The sequence below is a fragment of the Peromyscus maniculatus genome, chromosome 7, assembly GCF_049852395.1.
Source record: "Peromyscus maniculatus bairdii isolate BWxNUB_F1_BW_parent chromosome 7, HU_Pman_BW_mat_3.1, whole genome shotgun sequence".
Taxonomy (NCBI): domain Eukaryota; kingdom Metazoa; phylum Chordata; class Mammalia; order Rodentia; family Cricetidae; genus Peromyscus; species Peromyscus maniculatus.
Window position 1 is genome coordinate 1,966,508 of NC_134858.1, and position 18,539 is coordinate 1,985,046.

General features: G+C 37.1%; 1 protein-coding gene across 5 annotated transcripts in view; it reads right to left on the reverse strand.

The window, feature by feature from the left end:
- Gria4 (glutamate ionotropic receptor AMPA type subunit 4) overlaps nt 1-18,539 on the reverse strand; it is a 384,585-nt gene that overhangs the window by 23,955 nt on the left and 342,091 nt on the right. For 4 of the 5 annotated variants that reach the window (XM_006983747.4, XM_016002319.3, XM_006983746.4 and 1 more), the window contains exon 14: nt 18,182-18,429. In XM_006983747.4, the coding sequence (XP_006983809.1) occupies nt 18,182-18,429 (248 nt within the window). Of the gene's footprint in view, nt 1-4,012; nt 4,050-18,181; nt 18,430-18,539 lie in introns of those variants that run through there. The other variant, XM_016002322.3, reaches the window with a different exon arrangement.

Genomic DNA, 18,539 nt, shown 5'->3' on the forward strand with positions numbered 1-18,539 from the left:
CCAAGTACTTTGACATTCTTCTCCTTGTCAAAGCTCTTTCCTGTGTTTCAATGCTATTTCCATTCTGTTATGTTTCTCTGAAGACTGTGTGTTTTTTTGAGAAGTTTGTCAGACTTGGTGGGGTTTTCCCTGGTTAAGCTGTGGAATCTTATATCTACTCTGCATGAGTAATTTGGTTTCTCTGACCTCGCTATTACACCCATATTCACTTAATACCTGAAAGGCAGATGGCCTTGTCAATGCAACACCTACTTCCTAAATATTGACAGAACAGTTGCAGGCAATCTTCTTTAAGAAGTGATCCCAATAAACTTTATGGTGGTGATGTAAGTACATGGTAATACAGCCTTTTCTCCAAAGGTTGGAATAAGATACATATTTGAATACAACGTTCTCAGTTATCTAATCTTGAAGTTTTGGATTCCTAAGAATACTGTCGCAAGAAAACCTTTTGATCTTTTATACTAAATAAGAAAATTTACTCAGAAGGAATAGCAGGATAAAAACATACAAATCTAATTTTAATTTTCATTTCCCTTCCATTACTTTGGTCAACCATCTTTAAGAACTGTTATTATGAAAAGTGCTCCTGAATTCATATTTTCATTTCCACAGCACTGGCCCTTATCACTCAGCACCAATCCACTGGCTGTCTCACTCCCATGGTGCCCAAAGCCAGAATGAACTCTGTTCTCTGCAGGGATATAACACACTGACAAACACCTTTTCCATGATTTGTGGGGATATAACACACTGACAAACGCCTTTTCCATGATCCGTGATTGCCTCAAGATATCATTGGAGCTTTTTTGAAATTCAAGGCCTATCTGTATTTTTAAAGTATAATGTTCTTATCATATGATAAGGTTGACTCTATTCAACAAATGGGAAAAGGGGTGTCTAAGGTTGAAGGCTATTATTCACTGGCAACATCTACTCAGCGCTGGAGTAGAATCTATTCAGCACATTCATCCTCTAGGCACATCCTTTCTTCCTCTAGCCAGGGTAGTTTCCTGATAGCTCCAAAGGTATTTTGCTTAGAATTGACTCGAAATTGAATAGCTCCTTAATCAGTAATTTCTTTCCTCCTTCCTCTCACATTTCCCACATCATTTATTTGTTCACTTACTGACTTATCAATCTAGACCTCTTTATAAGGTTTCTCTCAGATACCTCAGATTGTAGAAGGATGACAGCTTCTGTGTGGGGCAGTCACAGCTCCGTCACAGGCTTCTTTGCGATTTAATGTGTGTTTGTGCTCTGCTTGCTTAGAGAGCGGCAGTTGTATCTTAGGGTATTTTATCTCAGTCCAGATGTAAAACAAGCCATAGATATGATACTCTGCAACTGGTACCACACGGAATTACCTTTGCAGGGACGAAGTTAAAGCACAAGACTAATGTGGTGGCCAGTGAAAGGGAATCTTCCTGCTGTGGAGCCCAACAGACTTGTGGGAGTATATGATATAAAGTATGCTTTAAAATAAAATGCTTCAAACCTTTCTATCAAATGTTGGCAAGAAATATTAACACTGAAATATTAACATTCTCTATAAGAATAATGAGAGGTAATTTATCAACAAAATAATTGAGGTTGGTGTTTCATTGGGATTATCACTAAAGGGATCGATCACTCACACACTTTGTGTCTCCAGTAGGAAAGACCACTGATAAAATCAGATATACTTGGTATTTTAATATCAAGGATAATACAATATTACCATCTGTATTTAAAAACAAAAGGCCCACATAAGATCCTTTTGCAAATCCATTCCAATCACTACATTTAGCTTGTAAAACAACTTTAGATAAGACTTCTGTCACTAAATTTACTAATTGGGATAGTTAATACAGTCATTTGACAAATTAAATGTCATATCTGTCATTAATAGAGACCAAATTCCAGCTGCATGTTTAGTTTGATTTGACTAAAATTTATTTCACTACATATTTTATACATATATTTAGCTCACTTTTATTTTCAAATATTTTAGAATTTCTGTAAATATTCTTGGGTGAGAACAGATTCAACTTTTTTCTCTGGTATAAGATCTTAGGTTCCTTTACAATAGGCAAGTATTTGGAGCTTATTCATACAAAATAATATTTGTGATACTAGGTTTTCTCTCATAATCTTACCTTTCTTATTGGCTTTTAGTTAGGTGGGAGAATAGTAAAAATAGAAAAAAAAAACCTGAGTGGTAAAACTACTGTTTGACACAAAGGATTAGCTAAAGAAAGAAAAGTGTCTGGATTTTCCAGTGTTCAGGGCTATATTGTCAGTTCAGAAAAGGAAGAACACTAAGATTTCTGGTCAAAGAGTTCTAAGTCTGTTTTGCAGTTCTTAAAGATACCATTGAGTTTATACCTTTCTCCATAAAGGTATTATCTGCTTATCTGTGGGAGCCCGTTTTCAGGTTCCTCGTGACTTTACCCAGCAGGTCTGCATAGAAGAGGATGATTAGGACCATGGGCCTGAGTGCAGGTGTCTGAGATGGTCTGCATTTGGCTGTGCTGAGGGGAGGTCTTTTACTCCACCCCTTGCCATCTCTATAAACACCCTGGGGCAGAGCCAGTCAGGGCTCATTAGAATAGATTCCAGGCCCTCTGGAACCTATCCTTTATTTTCTATCTGTTTATCTCCACAACCTAAATCCTTCTAATATTTCCTGCTGCTCGCATTCAAGAAAACTCTGGGGAGCTGTGAGGTTGATGGGTAACTGCCCCGCACTTATCTTACTTTACTTTAAAAACATCTTTGTCATTATAAGGTGTTTGTGTATGTACTCATATGAGTGAATACAGACATGCAGTAGTGTGGTATGTGGGGCCAGAGGACAAACAGGTGGTGAGCCTCCTCTTCCATAATGTTGACAACAGTCTTTTATTGTTCACACCCATGTAAGCAAAGTTAACTGGCTCATGATCTTCCAGAGATTCTCCTGTCTCAACCTCCTTCCCCGACAGGAGTGCTGGGACTATGCATGTTACTATTTACATGGGTTATGAGAACCTGGATTCATGTCATCAGGTTTGCATGACAAGTGCTTTATAAACTGAATGATTTTCTTTCTGGTCCCTTAACTGCCTATCCTTGAGACAACAGTGTTCACAACACAAATATGTTCCAATGCACAATAATTACTATTAATTAAAAATGACAAAGCTTAAATTCTATTTCTTTTTATTGTGTGTATGTGTGTGTGTGTGTGGGGGCATGTGTGCTATAGCATGTGTGTGAGAGTCAGAAAACATCTTTGTATCTTCCTTTGGGAACTCTTTTGTGGAAAAACAATGTGAAAAGACACCAAACACAGGAAATATTGATGACTTCAAAGACAATAATGAAGAAGGTAAACTATGGAAAATATTAAAGTCAACATCAAGAGGCCAATGAGGGAGGGTGTAGCAGAAGCTGGAAATTGTGCTCAAGAAACCATTTTCCTTTCCTATTATTTTTCTAACTATAATTTCTATATAGTGCATTAAAAAAAACTTACTAAGGCTATATTACTTCAGCTTGAAAGTTTAGCCTGATTTTATTTTAAAAATGTATGTCATAAAATTTATAACAACAGCATCTTTTATTAAAATTTTTCTTGATAATGTATTTTGTGAGAAACATTTTGGAGTTTAATTTAATATTTTTGTACTTTCTTGCCTATTATGGTTTGATTGATAACTATGAATATTATATATACAGAGAAATGAACAGATAAAGAATTTAAATCTCAATGGAAGATTGGTATTGATATTTAATGAGGATGGAAAAAATGAGTGAAGTAGCATACAACTATTATAACTTGTGTGAAGGTTTCCCTTTTATCCTTTTATAAAATTTGTAAGTAGATATTGAAATAACTACTATGCATAGGTAACAAGCTGTTTTCCTAATGCTGGTGGGTTAAAAAATATAAATGTATAAAGAAAAAGGGATTAACAAATAGGTGGGGGAGGGGTTTCCTTCAAATGGATGGAACCCATTCTTTTGAAAGAAAACTCCCCTCTTACCTTGGTCCTGGAGCTGGTTAGTTCTCCTCTGTCCTCCTCCTAGGGGAGAAATACCCAAAGTTAAACAATAATAGAACATGTTCTTGTATTAAAGTCAAGTTCAGTTCTGGCCAACCCCTTCCTCAGGTCTCACGTGATACTACCAACTGTCTGATATGATGGGGCTTCCACAAAATCCAATTGAAACCTATTTTAAATATTAAGCCAAAGGGAATGAACAAAGCTGTATAAGATGGAAAATAAGGTGGCCCCTACTCAATTAGTCTGTCTTGTCAGAGAACTCATGAATTTCAGGCTGGCTTACAGCAGGAAATTTAATGCAACAGCATTGCTTGTGCAACTGATCAGCAGGAGTGATAGGGAAAGAAACATCAAGAGTTCCCATGGAGAACCTGATATTCCTCTTGCCCATGGGAATAAAATTATAGTGCTTTGAGTAACATTGTGTGGGGAGCTGCACTAAACTGATCCGATAAAATGATAATTATTATAAAAATTGAAAATAACATGCTGAGGGAGGATGAGGAAAGTCTCATCTGAAACGAAAAATCATAGGTGAGGTTCTTTTTACTTTTGCTTTGCTTTCATCTACCAACAAGGCTTAGGCTGCAGTTCATGTAAGCTCAGGGCTCTATAGCCATTACAGATGGGCTTTTCCTCCTTAAAGCACCTGTGACTAACTAGGACTCCTGGTGTCTTTAGAAAGATGGACAGCATATTGTAAGAAGCATAAGGCTGAGTATTCAACAATAATGGCCCCAATAGCACCCCAGTCATTCATCACATGATATAGGTTTCCATGGAGTCACGTATCTCGATGAATGTAACGTTAACTCCAACTGGTTGCTGGGATCAAGTCTGAGAATGTCTTCATTTATGTGTATTATCAAATATTTACTTTTCATTATATAGTCTTTGATATGTTTGAATTATCTTATCTCTTTTGAGGGTATTTCCTAGTTAACTGATCTTACAGTCAGTTTACAGTTACCCTTTGGCATAATTTCAGAGAGGATGGGTGATTGGCTCCCATATAAAATCAAATACCAGACAATTGATTGAATTCCGTGAGACATGAAGGAGAGTAGAGACCAAGAATGAGCCTGAACCCATACAAGATCATGTGCTATTGTTATTTAACTTTGGGTAACTTATTAAAAAACTTCATCAAGTAAAATGACATCGGGTGAGCAGATGGATGTATGTTGGAACCTCAGTATGTCCCAGTATGTTACAGAGACAGCAAAATGAAGGACAATGTCTACAGTACTCTAATGGTCATCATGAAAATGTGCAAAGGGGAAACATTATGGCAAATTCTGTGTTACATCAGCAAATCTTGTTTCCATCTGTCACTCCATCTGGTTTGCATTGGAGTAACCCTATGAATGTAAATGACCTTCAAGTTTCATGATATAAGCATGATGTAATAAAGTTTTCCAATTGTGGCATAATATCCTTCTTTATCATTAGTAAATATACTAAAAATGTCTATCCTGACAATTATTCATTTTTCCTCTAAACGTTAAAAAAAATCATATACTACTTTTTTCCCTGAGGCAAATACAACCAAAAATTGTAAACCATGCTTAAATTGAAAAAAAAAATGTACATTTTATCATATAAAACACCTGTTTCATCCATGGTTGTCACAGTTTTGAACTAAAATCTTTGTGTTTAGAAATAATATAGGAATCAAAGGAAGAAAGCAACTGTAGATACATTGCCTGGACTGAAAAATTAAAGTGACCATGCAGTATTTACAGTTTAGAGATAAGTGGTGGCTACTTGAGATAGAGAAAAATGGAAGAGAAATTAATAGTATTGACATTGCCAAGGTTACTAAAATGTCCTTAAAAAACATCCTCTCAAGTATTATATATTGAAAGCTCATATTATATGGGGGAAATTCTTTGTATCACATCTGCATATGAAAACATAAGACTTGTTCTCAATAATATTCAAACAAATCCTTCTGCACTTTCACATTAATTCTATCTTCTGTGTATTCCTGTGGATTTTCTCACACATGTGCATCATTGAAAGTGTGAAGCCAGTGTTCCATTGGAATTTCCATTCACAGGTGTGAACTGGACTACTGCATCTCTAGCTGAAAAATACCTTTGCAAACACCTTTCCATTTCACAATACAACAGAAAAAAACACAGGAAGTGGCTTGTTTCCAAACCAGATATATTCCTATCACCTGAGACTGACTCTCCCTGTCTTACAATTCAAAAGAGGTCTAGAGAGTTTAGAGACTGAAATACACAGCCAAGCAGCTTCTCTCACGAAGTACTCTGAAGCTGGTTCCCATCACGTGGTACTTTCTAAGAGTCTGAGAACCTCTTTTTTCTTGATTGAACAAGTCAGATATCGGAGAATATTAGACAATTAATTTTCTATATCTTTGTGGGAACCTGCTTTAACCATGGTAAAGTCTTTTGTTATCTACCTCTGTGTAATTTCCTCAGCTAAATAAAAGTTTACCCTATTTTTCACATAAATTTATATTTATGCAAACTTGAATCCTATGCAGATATTTTTAACGTGCCTTGGCATTATCAGTGTTGGTAAAACTGAGACAAGAAAGGATTTAAAGATCTGTATTCATATTAAAATACATACATATATATGTATATTTTATAAATCTTCTCCCACAAGAGCACTGGAGAAAGGAGTGAGAAGACACCAGCTCTAATCTCAGCTAGGGAACTCTGGGCAAGTCACCTAAACCTTATTTATAGTGTCATTCCTACAATAAAGTGACAACAGAGTCAGAAGGAGTACATATGTTTGAAAACAGTGACATTATACTGTTGCAGGGAGCATTTCCACTTTAGAAAGATACTGGGCAATGATTTTTAGTGTTTTATATGAACCAAATTTAAACACCTTTTAAAGTGAGCAAATTAAACAGAAAATTAAATATTAGATGAACAGATTTTTCTTTGGCCAATGTAATATTGTCATTATTATATTATTTAGTAGAAAGTAACTGACTGCTGTAGGAGGTGATGCCAGGCCAGCTCTCTGCGTCCTGCAGTCTCCTGAGTAGCTTCAAATGCAAAACCGGTACTGTCTTAGTTCTCTTATGCATCTAGTTCCCTTATGGATTTTTACTATAAAATTTTGATTTTATGTCAAAGATTCTAAGTGAGAAAAAGAAATGAGACTGGTGGCTAGGTGGTGGTGGCACACGCCTTTAGTGCCAGCATTGGGAAGGCAGAGACAGGCGAATCTTTGTGAATTTGAGGCCAACCTGGTTTACTAAGTTAGTTCTAGGACAGCCAGAACTGCTACACACAGAAACCCTGTCTGGAAAAACTAAATCTTAAAAAAAAAAAAAAAAAAAGCGGGACAACACTTTTCTGAATTTTTGAAAAGGCTAGCTGCAAATATCTGGAAAGAGAGGTATCTAGGGGCTGGAGCTAATTGATGTCCCTGATTAGTCCCAGTAAGACTTTGGCCTGTTTTCACTTCAGAGAGAGACTCAGGAAGTAGTCATTTTGGGTGGTTTTTTATCTGTCTGTGCAGTGAAGCAACAGGGAAGAGGAATCTATGTATGCTTTCATTTACTCTGAAAGTGAGTAGCTGTTAGTATCTCATTTATTCAATTGAAATTCCAATATAATTTTTACTTCTGTTAGTTGCTAAACAGTACTCAAGAAAACATTCCACTTCGTTTTCTTAAAGATTCATCTGTACTCAGTTTTTCATTGAGTACTCTAGAATAAAAAAGAAATGTAACCTAAGTGAAATCTAGCTTATTTCAATATGACAGCTATATGACTTTGTGTAGCCAGTCATATTTTAAAGCCAAATTTCTGTAACACCTCAGTATTGTAGACTTTGAAAACAGGATTGAAGTAGAATGGATGATTTCATGCTTTTAGTTTTCCTTTGTTGTTGAGTTGTGTGCTATGAATGACATTCATTGAAATGTACCATAAAGTTTTTGGAAGTGAATTTCATTCTTTGTGCATCTCTTCCTAGATTTTAGATTCCCAGAAATTGTGGGATCTGTCTATGTAAAAGAAATGGTGTTCAATTATGGAAGAATATGCATATAAAAAAGATAAACAATGAGCTATCAACATTTCAATTTTTTGCTAGTCTACTCATCTTTTCTTTTAAAAAAAATCTTTTAACTAGTAAATTGGTTGCTTCTCTGAAGGCTCAGGCATCTGGAGATATGAAATATGACTTTCTATTTAGTTATTTCCCTGCATACGATACTGTATGTCCACAACAAAGCAATCTTAGATGTCTGTTAGTTCATTCTGAAGCCAAGAGCTAGAGGTCTATTTTGGGCATGAGGAGAAACCTTTAAAGTAAATGAACTTCAGTTTTCTTATTCTAAATTAAGGAACAATATAATTCTAAATCAGAATAATTACTATTTTCTACATTGTTCTGTAACTGCCAAACTATTTTTATCTTCCCTCTCTTAAACATGAATGCATAAAGCTAGTTCCATTTTGGTTGATACTATCTTGAGACACAAGAAGTTTATCTCATCTATAGTGGTGAATGGATGCTTTCTCATATATGCTAATGAAGTAGATGGTGAAGTAGATTTTCATGTTTGCAGAAAACCAATGTCTATCTATGATCTACTAAGATGATTATCATCAGCATAAAATTGCATTAAAGCATCATTGCAGAGATTGTTACACTGAGAAGTAGATTACATTTTCACAATAATAAGCTTTAAGGCAGCTGTTTTCAATCCATGGGTTATGACCCCTTTGGAGGTCAAATGTCCCTTTCACAGGGGTCCGCTAAGACCAATTTAGCTTTATAACAGTCATAAAATTACAGATATGAAGTAGCCATGAAAATAATTTTATGGTTGGTATCACCACAACATGTGGAACTGTATTAAGGAATCTTATATTAATGTTCACTTTATAATGTATCCCTCCAACTTGTATGTTATAGATTATATAAGATTTGTCTTCCTAATTATTGCAAGAGCTTTATTCCACATTCTCTTCTCCAGTTTCTCCCTAATCTGTCTCTATTCTCTCAGGTAAGAGTGTTCTAGAAGCATAAGGGGCAGGGATCTATTGCACTATGGGTTGAAGGCTTCTCTTCTCTCTCCAGATTTATAAGAGCTACTCAAGAATTGTGGTCCTGAGCAGCCTGAACTGAAGGGCCCAGGCTGCCCCTAACCTGCATGCTTTCACTTAGGAAGATGTCTGAAGTACTGCATCTGCAAGTACTGCCACAAAACTCACTACTTGACCTTTGCTGATGTTCTGAGGCTGCACAAAGAGCTATTCATAAGTGAAATACAGTTTCTGCTATTAAGGCCAGGTGGGTTTGTCATCTGTAGAACTCACAGTCCTGTGCACTGAAATGCTATGTTCAGGAAGCTTTCCCAACACATTCTCTTCATTGAAGAGTTATTTTTAAAAAGCACTTATGAACCACTTTGTAGTCATTGTACAAATCTATGTCACAGAGAATAACAAACAAAACCTTACACTGGAAAATTTAAACCTTAATGTAGAGAATGTTGAATATGAATGTACAGACAAATTCAATATTAATGGAACAAATGGAAACATGACTATGTTTCACTCAACTCTGTTTTGTGCATTTCAAAATGCAAGAATGCAATGTTCTCACACACAAACTCCAGGTACACATTAGCTTTTGCCTTTTATATTAATACCTCCTGGTAATGATGCCACAGTTGCCCTTCCTGTGTTGGGAATACAGGCATTTTATACCTGTACATTCTGATTCACTCTGGCCAGGTACAATTGAGGATGTTGAAAGCTTCAAATGGCTAAATTCTTTGATGCAAGGTATTTGTCTCGAAGCTAAGATTTAAATGAGAACAACTTGTTCTTATATTCTGCTCAGATTAGCAAGTCCAGTTCAACACAAAACCAGAAACAGCAGGTCTAGGCCTACTGGTATCTGCTGCTCATTTGTCTACCTTCTAGGATATTGGCTTTATATATTTCTCCACCTACCCTTCTGTTATGAGATCCTTTCTGATGCGGCACTTTGTCTAGTTGGTTTTTACTTTCTTATCTGAGTATCTACAATGTTCCACTTTCTCATTTTTCACTTTACAGAACCTTCTGATGGAATGCTTTCACTCTAATCCCATTATGAAGATTTGTAAGAGGGAACCTATATCTATCTTCTGTTCACCATGATAGAAAGAGGTGATTCATGCTTTACAGAAGCCACCACATACTTACTTTTCACTTCTGCATGCTTAAAAAATTCACCCTTATTTATTTATTATTGATTTATTTATAAGACAGGGTCTCATGTATCTTGGGCTGGCCTCAAATTCCCTATTTTCTGAGAATGACTCTGAATGTTTGATCCTTCTGTTTCCATCTCCCAAATTCTGGGATTACACACACACATTACAATGGCTGATTTTATTTTCTATGAGGCAAGTGCATTAATTGAAAGACCAATAGTTTGAAATTTTCTTTTTTTGAGTAGCAGAGCTGGAGTCTAGCCTGGATGCAAAAGTTTAGACTCTACAATCTCTCTTGTAGAAATTTCATTTTATTAAATATATCTTTCTTTGAAGTAGTGGGAACTAAAACAAACAGAAAATCCCTACTTCCTCCCCAAGTCATTAAAATATAACTTATAAATGGAAAGATAAAAATGAAAAAAGAACCAAACACTAAATTTAGCAACTTTTCAACTTTGTACTAAGTACTCAGGTGTCTGCAACCTGCCCCCAGAATAAAAAACTTACAAATCACCTGGAAAAATCTCAATTGGAAGCCAGCAACCATCTATAGAATTATGTGCCAGGGGATTTGGATCTAATGGGAAGAAAAGTAAAAATACATCATATATGGTGTATCCCCTAGAAACTTAAGAAAAAAGCAATGGTTGTTTCCTCTTCAAGGGAGCTATCATGTTAACCATTTTTTCAACTACTGAAAAGTGAAATTTAAAACCTCAAATTCCTGATGGTTGCAGAAAGTTTCATGTTTTCCAAAGTGCTCAAACATCTGAAAAAGGAAGGATGTACTAAATGGGTCCTTTTGTGCTATCATTTTTTCCCAGGTAAACACACATGTATTTACCGCATGTCATCTTAATTTGTGAATACAAAAAACTTGGTACTCACAGTAAATACCAGCATCTCTATAGAGAACTCGGGAGCCTTTAAGTGCTAGAGCACTGGGGGAATTTACATGCTTGTGTGTCTGTGGATGCTGAATGGTGAGACCCATTTTGTCCTGTTCATCTAATCCTTAGCCAGATAGACTATCAAAACAAAATGGGATTACAAAAGTCAGCTTTTCTGGAGCATCTGTTCAAATGTCAATAAGAAATATGGAGGATATTCACAAACATCTTTTACCATACTACTTGATATAAAAATTGTGTGCTTAAAGATCAAGTCAATCAAAATTCCCATATGAGAACGGGGGGCTTTTGAGGCCCCACTCTTAGCTATATTGGCAGTTCATGGCTGCTGGAGTAGGAAGAGTAATTTTTCCTTGGAGATGTAACCACTGATTCAGTAATTGTCTGCACACCTATGCTCACAGGGTCAGGGTCATGACTAACAGAACTCAGTGAGATATGCTAAAATAAAAGAACAGGACATGAAGTTGGCAGGAAGCCATGTTAGGAGGATCCAGGAGAAATTAGTGGGGAATGAGAAGTGGATCTGATCAACATACATTGTATACATGTATGAAATTCTGAAAAAAAAAAAACTAATCAAATATTGTATTAAATTGTATTATTGTATAGGAATCTACACTATCTCATTTCCAGGAGACAAAAATGAACATTTACTCACTTACAGCCAACTGGAACTCAGTAATATTAATACTTGTGGTGGTTTGAAAGAAAATGGCCCCCAAGGGAGTGGTACTATTAAAAGGTTTCACCTTGTTGGAGTGGGTGTGGTCTTGTTGGAGGAAGTGTGTCACTGTGGAGATGGGCTTTGAGGTTTATATATGCTTAAGCCATGCCCTCTGAGATAGACTGCTTCCTGTTGCCTTCCCAAGATGTAGAACTCTCAGCTACCTCTCCAGCACGATGTTTGTCTGTACTCTACCATGTCCTACCATATTGATAATGGACAGAACATCTGTACTGCAAGTAAGCCATCCCAATTAAATATTTTCATTTATAAGAGTTGCTATGGTCACTACAGAAAGGGAAAAGATCTTCACTAACCTGACATCTGAGAGCATGCTGATTTCTAAAATATATAAAGCACTCAAGAACCTACATATCAACAAACCAAATAATCCAATTGAAAAATGGGATGCAGATCTAAACAGAGCATTCTCAACAGAAGAATCTTAGATAGCCAAGAAACAGTTAAGGAGATGTTCAACATCCTTAGCCATCAGGGAATGCAAATCAAAATGACTTTGAGATCCCAACTTACACCTGTCAGAATGGCTAAGATCAAAAACACTAATGACAGCTTATGCTGAAGAGGATGTAGAGCAAGGGGAACACTCCTTCATTGCTGGTGGGTGTGCAAAACTTGTACAGCCACTTTGAAAGTCAGTGTGTCAGTTCCTCAGAAAACTGAGAATCAACCTACCACAAGACCCAGCTATACTCTCTTGGACATATATTCAAAAAATGCTCAATCATATCACAAGGACACTTGTGCAACTATGTTCATAGCAGCTTTACTTGTAGTAGCCAGAACCTGGAAACAACCTAGATATTCTTCTTCCAAGGAATGAATAAAGAAAATATGGTACATTTTCTCAGCTGTTAAAAACAAGGACACCAGGAAATTTGAAAGCAAATAGATGGAACTAGAAAAAAAAAAATCAACCTGAGTGAGGTAACTCAAACCAACAAAGAAAGACATGATATGTACTCACTCATAAGTAGATATTAGCTGTAAAATAAAGGATAACTATGTTACAATCCACAGACCGAGAGAGACTGGGTAGCAAGGAGAATTCATGGGTTTTGGGAATACTCAGATCTCCCTGGGAAGGGGAAAGAGAAGAGGTTTAATGAGTGGACTGAGGGCAGATGGGGATGGGAACATGAGCAATCAGGTTGGGGGGGACACGGAGGAGGACTGTACTGAGGGGTCTGCTGGGGGTGCATTTTGGGGTTGGATGGAAGCCTGGTGCCAGGGAATCTCCCAGGAATCTATGGGGAGGACCCCAGCTAGACTGCTAGCAATAGTAGATAAGTAGCTTGAACTGGCCATCTATTGTGACCAGGTTGGTGCCTGGCCCAATTGTCATCAGAGGCTTTATCCAGCAACTAATGGAGGCAGAAGCAGAGACCCACAGCCAAACATTAGGAGGAGGAGAAAGGAGTAGAGGAACCAGAGGGGTCAAGGACACCATGGGAACGCTCATACAATCAACTAACCTGGGCTCATATGAACTGACAACCAGGGAGCCTGCATGGGACCGACCTAGGTACTCTGCATATATGTTACAGTTGTGTAGCTTGGTCCTCTTATGGGACTCCTAGCAGCAGAAACAGGGACTATCTCTGACCCTTTTACTGGCTTTTGGGACCCTACTCCTCATACTGGGTTGCCTTGCCCAGCCTTAATACATGGGGAGGTGCTTACTCTTACTGCAACTTGACATGCCATGTTTTATTGATGCTCACAGGAGAGCTGCCCTTTCCTGGATGAAGAGGAAAGAGGAGGGAATTGGGGGGCAGAAGGGAGGGTAGGGGAGATGGGCTGGGAGGGGAGGAATGGAGGGTGGAGGCTGTGGCCGGGATGTAAAATAAATAGATGAAAAAAAAGAGTTGCTGTGGTCATGGTGTCTCTTCCCAGCAGTAGAAACCCAAACTAAGACAGTACCTAACCTCATGTTTCTGTATTTTTAAGCTTTTCTATATTTATATTAAGTACTAAAAGTTGACTTGTTTCTGACATAAAAACAAAATTTGATTCTCACACACAGTATGCAGCAGCAAATTTTGTTTCCCTAAACTTAAGTGCATCTAAACTTATGATAAGTATGTCTTACAAATTTCACATTGTATAGTGGTGCTATAGGATAATATATCTTTCATACACAAATGAGGGTATTATTTTTTACACATCTGCCCTTGAAAAATGTGAAAGAAAGGTGATTTGGTCCAAACACCCCATGAGGCCATACTGAAAGAGAAAGTCTAATAAAAGATCTTGTTTTCTACTTCCCTTTCTTATACTCAATCCCTATGCCATGCTGCTGCAGGGAGGCTTGGAGTGCCTGCTGCACAGAACCATGACAGGCCTGGTTTCCAAGAACTAGCTCCTGTTGCTACTGCTGCTGAGCATCTCCAGTCCATCCAGGCTTTAACATTTTCAGAATTCATGCTCTCAGAGTTACCACCTTTTGAAACATCACCATTTACCTTTGATGTCAGAAAAAAATCTCTATTTTAGACACAGTTCTACAAACATCTTCAGAGATGTTTTACATGAAAAGTAATATTGTTAATAAAAGCATTGGAAACTACAGGATTTTAATTTGTCTTCAAGTATTTGGATCAAGATGTAAAGTCCCATAAGGACCAGAATAAGTCAGCAGATGAGACTCATTGCTTTATTCCTTGGTGGTTATGTGAAGATGCTGAAGAATATGAATATTGTTAAATGAACATTCTCATCTAAAAGCGACATAATACCTTGAACATTTCTATTAACCAAATAACTCTAAAAATCTTTTAATGGATTTATTTATCACATGGTAAACTTGATAGCATAGTAATTAAAGTAGCATAGAGGATGTAGTAAAGTTGAAGGCAACTTCAAAATAATACATATAATTTTATTGTAGTATAAATACTTAATGCCAATTGGTGTATAAGGTATTTGAACCATGGTAAATCTGAATGTGCAGGGTGATAATATTGATGGCATTAATATTAAAATTAAAATAAACTTCCTCTTTCATCTAACCTTTACATTTTAGTATCACACCTCTTGAAATACATACTTTAAAATAACCCTTATGAATTTGCTAGTCAGAGAAAACCTTTCATGGTGAATTTGGTTAGTCAAGGCTACTGGAGAAGGGTTGTGGAAAATAACATGGAATCCAGAGAATCCTAAACAAGAATGTGCATGTACAAAGGAGATTCAGGAGAAATAAAAAGATCAATATACCTCAAACCCTTCTGTCATTTAAGAATTGGAGAATTTCTGCTAAAATACAATAATTAATAGTTTCAGAGCTGTCCACAACTGAACGCTTAATGTTTTTAAGATTTGCACATATGTCCAGTGGATAATGTTCTGAAGTGAAGTCTTTCTGAATGGTAAGAGTCTGTTTTTCACTGTCTGTCAGTTGTGCCAGGTGACCTGATTATTTTCATTGCCTGGGCTTGCACTTAGGGCTGGTGGTTGCTGTTCACGCTCTCTAGTGCTGAGCTACATTTCAGCCCCTACAGTGACATTTTCAGACTAGTCACAGATGCTGTCTCTGAAACTGTCTTGCTTGTTTTAAAGCTCACAGTAAAGAACAAAGACCTGACTGTCTATTATAACTATATGCCACTCTATTCTGCCTTTCTGTGATATTTATTCTGTAGCATTTTGAACAAATAGTAAAGTATGGAAACTTAAAACTCTAGGTAAAAGGAACATGGCAAGGCATTTGCCAGCCTTATACTTACACAACACAGAAGGAAACATTGCTGTTTTATCTTTTCTTAGTTGCTTAGTCAATCACAACAGAGGTTGTGAGGAAAGTCACAGTTAATAACAATGGCATACATAAGTCCTACCATAAGCAACATAATTAATGCAAAGACCAGATTTTAAAAAAATAGCTTCTATGGGAAAACAGATTTAAGTTTCTGCTGAATGAGTAAGACAGGTTTAAGGAACACCTGATGATGGTGTGCCCTCTGAATTTTGCTTTATGGATGCAACTAATGTGAACCTGTTTCTACAAACTAATGTATGCAAAAGATGCTTATTAGTACAATTCTGTATTGGTTTGCTCCTTTTGAAAGCTAAATCTCCTAGGGAAAGGAGAATAAGAATTTCAATTTAATGGGCCTCTCTTGCTTATATGGCTGGGGATGGGGGACTGAAGACAGTGGAAAGGTGAATGCTTTTAGCCTTCAGTGCCCTTCCAGAGCTCTCAAAGACATGGAAAAAATGACTGTGGATTTGGCATGCAGGGGCCAGCTTGCTCAGGAAACTGTGGTATACAGAAAACAAAATGCGTAAAAAACTCCTCATCCAGGAAGCTGAGTTTAACAATTGCCTCATTAACAAGATCTAGCAAGGACAGGAAAAGAGGGGGAAGCCAATCACTCATTATTATACAGTTCTAGACAGATGAAGCCCTTCGGCGTTGCCCCAAACAATGCCTGTAGTGTTGATTTGACAAAGTGGCACATTTAAGAGGAAACTCTCTAGCCATCAATGGGAGGCAGACACACTGTATCTTAGGGCCAAATTCAGTCCCTGAAGCTTGACTTCATCAGAAGACACAGACAGAGGAAAAGGCAGTTATATCCCCGGAGAATTAATTAAAAGAGTCAGACAGGGAATATAACCTATAGCTTGACCACGGATCTATACATCAATCATAGTTGCTTTCACCCTTCTCGTTCTTGTAAGTTATTTACATTAAAGTGTTCTTGTACTGCTACCTTAAGAGAAGTTTATCTGATACTCAACTTAATAGTAATTATGTGCATTTTGTAACACATTGTACAAGATATGTCATCAAAGTCTAAACACCCTGGTGGCAGTGTAAGTTTCTAAGTGGCTGAGATCTTTTTAGTTAGGGTTGTGTCATGGGTAATTTATTAGTGTGGTATTTCCCTGATTATTTCTCTAGTTTTATATGGAATATTTGTTCAAATAAACCAGAGTTCAGAGCTGCCAGAATCTGTACTCAAATTTGTCTTTACTGACTACTTTTTGTAACTATTTCCTTTAAAAAGTTTCCCATTCACAGACTATCCTCCCCAATACACTATATTGCAGTAACATAACCCTTCCCAGTACCCATATTTGTTTTTAAAATAGGTATCTCAACCCTCCCCCAAGCCCAGAACACCCAAGTTCATTGAAGTTCCCTTTCTGGAGCCAATGAAAACAACCACAGGACATTGGCATTGCTTTCATTGTGGCTGGGCAATATACAATTCTTATTACCTTCAGTTTTCAGTGGCTTACCAGAGACATCACTTCTCAAGACAGGTTCTTGGTTAAGCCCTTTAGCAAGGCCTGTGATTTCCTCTTGAATCTGTACTTTGTGCTTCTCTCCTAAGCAGTACTGAGACCAGAGTGATTTGTCAGTTATCACTTGCAGTGGGCTCTAGCACCAGTAGGTTCAAAGCAGCCTTTATTACTTAAGGAAAATAGGAAATTCTGCTTCCTGGATGTAAACATGAATTTTCTATGTTGAGAACCGAAAGGATGCAAAGGGCAGATTTGACCAGTATTTTTGTAAGAGTGAAAGTCTCCTTTTTAACCCATACAGGTAATGCTTTTTCTATGAGCCCCTTGGCAAAGTCTATCTACAAACATTTTTGAGGCATACTTGTTCTAACTTTACAGATCTTACTTATACCACACTCCCTTTAAAATATATGGGAGTGTGACCTGAGTAAGCACCATAAAGCCAGAGCCTACTCTTCCGTCTAGATCTTGTTGGTTTTAAAAGTGGTCATGATTTCAAACAGTACCAGTACAACCTCACCATACTCTGAAAAAGAATGATGGCATACTAAACAAAACACTGAAATGGAAAAAGGCAATCTCTCTGTTGGAAAGAAGTGGATTTCTTCTGACTGAGAGTCTGGAATAATGTTTAAACAGAACGATAAAATGCAGAATCACTAATGACACAGTGGCAGCAGGCAGCATCAATTTTGGTGGGCAAAACAATAGAAAAAGTTGATGAGATCTAGAAAAAATAAAATACCCATGATTTAGGCCCACTGCAAGCAGCTAGTGTTCAACCACGTTGGTTTTTATATGGCCTTCAAAGATCAATGTCAACTATGATCATTTTAGAATCAAAATTAAAAAAATTACTTTTACCTGACTGTTGATCAAAAGTATGAAATGGAGAAAAGGAAAATAAACCAACAAACATACTATATTCACACACAAAGTAAAATAATTCTTTCAGGGACATCAGGGAAGGTGGAATACTATAACAATGCATGATCTATTGTTATACTATTCCACCCACCTTAATGAGGAACCCTTGGGCGTTGCTACACCATAGCCTTTGGAATCCAGGTTTCCTCCCACTTTCATTGTGTCACAGGGCTTTCGCTGCTCAATGTATTCGTTCATCGTGGACTCCAGGAGGAAGGCAAATTTGCCCTTGGACTTGCGAACACGAGCCACGCCCTCCGCTGTAGTCCTAGTGAACACAGATGGCTCTGCCGATCGCATGTAGGTCCACATCTTTTCATACACTGCTATTTTTGATCTCTGGAGGAAATGCAAAGAAAATTAAATACAGGAAAGAAGGAAACAGCATGTTAATATAGAAAAAAGCGAGGTGATGGTAAGTCTTTTAGTGTCATCCCATTATCAGAGAC